The following is a 2,600-nucleotide window of genomic DNA, read 5'->3' as shown; positions in this document are numbered from 1 at the left end:
AGCTTCCTCATCCCAGACAAAAATTAATAATTCAGACACTCGACAGAAGACAAGGAATCAACAATTCGAAAGATCGAAGGCAGCATTTATCGCAACAAACTCTAAAGAGACAACTTGCCTGCACTGTGGTTCAAAGGACCATTCCATTACATCTTGCCCAAAATTCCAAACGTTGACTGCTCTTCAGAGATTCGAATACGCGAAACCGGTTTCCTTGTGCATAAATTGCTTGCGCAAGGGACATACCGTCTCAAGGTGCAAATCAGATCGCTGTCGCGTGTGCAATCGGTCACACCATACTATGCTGCACCAATACCCGATCTCTTTTGAGACTGAGCGTCAACCTCCGACGACACAGGCGATGCATACTAGCAGTGTGCCAGATCGCGTCATGCTAGCCACAGCCGTAGTGTACGTAAATTGCTGCTCCGGTAGTTATGTGTCAGCTCGCGCTCTGCTTGACTCTGGGTCCCAATTCAATTTTATGACCGAGGAGCTGGCACAAAAATTGCGAATACGAAGAGAGAAGTCGACTCTGAATGTAATTGGAATTGGCAATTCGAATAAAAAGGTCCAAGGCAAATTAAATGCTTTCGTAAAATCGAGGGTCAATGATTTTGAATTTTCAACAGATTTTTGGGTAATGGGTTCGATATCAGCCAATCACCCAGATCACACAGTGAACACAAATGGCTGGAAAATCCCACAAAATCTCGAATTGGCTGACCCAAACTTCTTCAAGTGTCAAAAAATCGACATATTATTGGGAGCTGAAACATTCTTTGATCTGTTATCGGTGGGTCAGATCAAAACAAGTCCAAGGCAGCCAACGCTGCAAAAAACATTTTTAGGCTGGATAATATCGGGCAAATATGCCTCAAGTCAAAGCTCCAGTGGACAAGTAAGTAGCACATTATGTAAAGCCGAAGAAAATATGGAAAATATCGATGCCACCGTCCAGAAATTTTGGGCGCTGGAAGAACTACCCTCGGAGGCAAACGTCAAAAGACTAACTCCTGAACAAGCTGAATGCGAGCAGGTATTTTCGAAAACCACGGTTGTTTTGCCAGATGGAAGGCTTCAAGTCAGATTGCCTTTTAAGAATGATCGTAAGTTACTCGGTCATTTGTATGAAACCGCAGCTCGGCGGTTTCAGGCGCTGGAGAGAAGGACTCTGAAAGATCCAGAACTTCGCAAAATGTATCTGGACTTCATGAAAGAGTACCTAGAATTGGGCCATATGAGCCCCACAAACAGAATCCCGAGTGAGCCGCATTATTTCACTCCGCATCAGTGTGTGTTAAGACCGCAAAGCACGACTACAAAGTTGCGCGTAGTTTTTGACGCTTCAAGCCGTACATCCACACAAGTTGCGTTGAATGACATCTTAATGGTCGGACCGACCGTTCAAGAAGAGCTTTTTTCGACACTCCTCCGCTTCCGATTGCACAAATATGCCATTACTGCCGACGTCACAAAGATGTATCGACAGATTTCAGTGCACGAAGATGATAGGAACTTTCAGCTCATAGTGTGGAGACCAGATCCATCAGAGCATTTGCAAGTCTTTCGTTTAAATACCGTGACTTACGGCACTGCGCCTGCACCATTTCTCGCTACACGGTGTCTTCAAATGCTAAGCGACATGAACCTATCGAAATATCCACTCGGTGCCAAAGTCATTCGAAATGATTTTTATGTCGACGACCTGCTGACAGGATCCGACGATTTGAAATCCCTCATTCAAATTCAAACTGAGGTGAATAAAATTCTAGAATCGCCAGGCCTCAAACTAGCAAAGTGGTTTTCCAATCACCCTAACCGGTCGAACAGCGAGAGTCATAAGAAGTTATTGCAACTCAGCGACACAGACTCTACAAAAACGCTGGGAATTCACTGGCAGCCGAAAGATGACATTTTTCGCTTCATTCTGGAGGACAACTTTAGTGAACTGCGAGCAACCAAACGAAACATTTTATCGGTCTCTGCTCGCCTCTTTGACCCTCTTGGTTTATTAGCCCCACTAGTTACCAAAGCCAAAATCTTACTGCAAGAGCTTTGGATTCAAAAGCTAGATTGGGATGAGTCGATTCCATTGCGCCTCGACACTAGCTGGCAAAACTTTAAAGTAAACTTACTGCAGCTTCCATCAATCAGCATTCCCCGGTATGTAAATACTGGGTCGACTGCCAGCTGCCAAGTTCATGGATTTTCCGACGCCTCAATAAGAGCGTACGGCTGCTGCGTATATATTCGTAGCCAAACCGCTAGTGGTACGAGATGTACGCTACTTACTGCAAAGTCTAGAGTAGCTCCGCTGAAGACTAAATCTCTTCCGCGTTTAGAGCTCTCGGCAGCACATCTTCTGGCCAAATTATGGTCAAGAATTTCGCCAATGTTGAGTCGACCGATAGAAAAAGTCAATTTCTGGACAGATTCCGAAATAGTTTTGCACTGGATCAAAACGCATCCATCTGCGCTGCAAACTTTCGTCGCAAACAGAGTGTCCGAAATCCAAGAGTGGACCCAGAATGCATCATGGCGACATGTGCCAACAAAACAAAACCCAGCGGATCAAGTGTCTCGGGGTTGTAACGTGG

General features: G+C 45.1%; 1 protein-coding gene across 1 annotated transcript; it reads left to right on the top strand.

The window, feature by feature from the left end:
• Positions 1-301: 301 nt before the first annotated feature.
• LOC118732417 lies at positions 302-1,039 on the top strand (the record flags this gene model as incomplete). Its single annotated transcript, XM_036461550.1, has 1 exon — positions 302-1,039. A coding segment is annotated over exon 1 (738 nt), but the record flags the coding sequence as incomplete, so codon positions are not given.
• Positions 1,040-2,600: the final 1,561 nt, after the last annotated feature.

This window comes from Rhagoletis pomonella, unplaced genomic scaffold (genome assembly GCF_013731165.1).
Source record: "Rhagoletis pomonella isolate Grant_MI unplaced genomic scaffold, Rhpom_1.0 Rhpom_scaffold_19884, whole genome shotgun sequence".
Taxonomy (NCBI): Eukaryota; Metazoa; Arthropoda; class Insecta; order Diptera; family Tephritidae; genus Rhagoletis; species Rhagoletis pomonella.
The sequence above is the reverse complement of the archived record's forward strand: the minus strand, read 5'-3'. Positions and strand labels throughout refer to the sequence as shown.